This window comes from Trachemys scripta, chromosome 14, assembly GCF_013100865.1.
Source record: "Trachemys scripta elegans isolate TJP31775 chromosome 14, CAS_Tse_1.0, whole genome shotgun sequence".
NCBI classification, from domain to species: Eukaryota; Metazoa; Chordata; order Testudines; family Emydidae; genus Trachemys; species Trachemys scripta.
The window spans coordinates 3,725,937-3,727,802 of NC_048311.1; the positions used below are offsets into that span (position 1 = coordinate 3,725,937).

The following is a 1,866-nucleotide window of genomic DNA, read 5'->3' on the forward strand; positions in this document are numbered from 1 at the left end:
GATGAAAAGTGTCTGGTTCATTAAGTCCACAGCCAGCGTGTTGGTCTCTATTTTTCCAGTGATGGAAATTGACTCAGTGGCTCAGTCCAGAGATAAGAGTCTCCTCTTCCAAACTGTGATGGTCTCACTGAAGCAGGCTGCAGTGGAATGGTCTATCAGGCTCCGGTATGGAAAGTCTCACACTGATTCAGTCTCTCATAGTCTCTCGTCAAGAATTGCTGGGGTAGAGGTTGGTCCCTCTGGCAGAATGTAGGTTGCTTGGGGGTTTTTTGGCATGTCTAAAGCAACATCAGTTCTTTAATCAGGAGGGTGCTGAGGTGTCTCAGGCTGGCGTTTGCTCCTCTCCCTTCTCCCCTCTTGTTCTTTCTCTGATCCCAGCCAGGAGGCACCCTAGGGAGAAGGGGAGGGATGTTGCTCTAGTGAGACCTCTTCGAGACTGGGGTGACCGAGCGCCTGACCCGTTTCCTTGGCATCACCTGCTGCAGGGCGGCTTGCACCTGCAAAGGGCCAATCGTGGGGCGGTGGCTCAGCTTCCTCAGCTGCTCAGCCTGCGTGGACACCTTTTTGTAGATGTCGTTGATGAAGGAGATCATCAGCCCTTTGGCCTTGTTTGACAAGCGCCTGTTGTCCCGTTGCAACCGCCTCAGCATCTTGGCATTGTGTGGGGTGGGGGAGGGTTTCTTCCCACGGGGGCTCTTTCCGTGCTTCCCCACTGGCTTCCGCCTGGCCTGCCTCCTTTGCTTGTCCTCAGACTTCCTCTGCTTGGCCTGGGACTTCCTCCTATAATGCTGTCTTCTCTGAGTCTGGGCCTTTTTCCTCCCTCTCTGGGCAGCAGCCATTGCTCCACTCTGCTTTCACTTAGCTCAGCTCAGCCCCTTTGCCAGCAAATGCTGCTGACCTCCCTTCCGCTGTACACATATATAGTGACAGGCATTCAAATGAGGGTCCGATTCTGAGCACAGTGATTGGCTGGCTGGAACCACGCCCCCAGCTGGTCACAATGGGATGATATCGGTACAGACCTATGCATTTCATAATGGGCAACCCTGGGCCGTTCTCTCCCTTTTGGAAATGAAAGGGATGGTAATATGCCTCCTGTTGATTGGGCAGTGGCAAGCTGGTTAGGACAATTAGGTTGCTTTATTATTAATTATTATTAATATTACACTGCTCTACAGCCAAAATGCTTCTGAAATAAATGTAGTCAAACTTTACTAATTCTGGGTCACTGAGAACGAAAATGATGCTTAAAATTGTTAATTGGCTCTAGTTTTCAAGATATGCTATTGGGTCAGTATATACGATCCTTGACTTGGGAATGGCGGAGGATAAGTGAGTTATAAAGGGAAGGGATCTCCATTTAAACCAGAAATGACTAAAATACATCTTTGACTGGATCTATGAATAAATCTATGACTGGGTTTGGACAGTACTTGCTTTTTAGGCAAAACAATGAATGATGCAATCTGAAGCTGGTATTGCGTCATACATGATATGAATTGCATCATGTTATTCCTAGAAGTCATGGATGATGCAATCATAATGAAGCTTACATCACTCTGCTGAACAAATTGCCCTATATCAGCTCTAGAAATCATACAGTGTCGTGCTCTCTTATTTGTCAGTGTTTGATTTTGCAAAGGGACACATTTCTGTTTAGCCAAAGCGAGCAGAGATGCCTCGTACTTGTGTGAACAGTGCAGATATCTTCTGCTATGTTTGTGGTGAAGTGACTTTTGCATCACAAAAGCGCAGTATAACCACTATGGTTAAGAAAGCCTATCACCTTTATTATTGGAGATCAGGACAAGAGGTGGGCCCCACACATATGCTGCAACGTTTGTGCAACAAATCTTCGCCAGTGGT

The 1,866-nt window shown here is 47.4% G+C and overlaps 1 protein-coding gene across 1 annotated transcript; it reads right to left on the reverse strand.

Annotated features, from left to right (window-relative positions):
* Nucleotides 1–416: 416 nt before the first annotated feature.
* Nucleotides 417–839, reverse strand: LOC117887576 (histone H2B.3-like). Its single transcript, XM_034790221.1, has one exon. The coding sequence runs from the start codon at nucleotides 837–839 to the stop codon at nucleotides 417–419; it is 423 nt and encodes a 140-aa protein (XP_034646112.1).
* Between the last annotated feature and the right edge of the window lie 1,027 nt (nucleotides 840–1,866).

What these genes read in the sequence shown, in the direction of transcription:
- LOC117887576 (XM_034790221.1), bottom strand. Translation starts at nt 839, where the DNA reads ATGGCTGCTGCCCAGAGAGGGAGGAAAAAGGCCCAGACTCAGAGAAGA.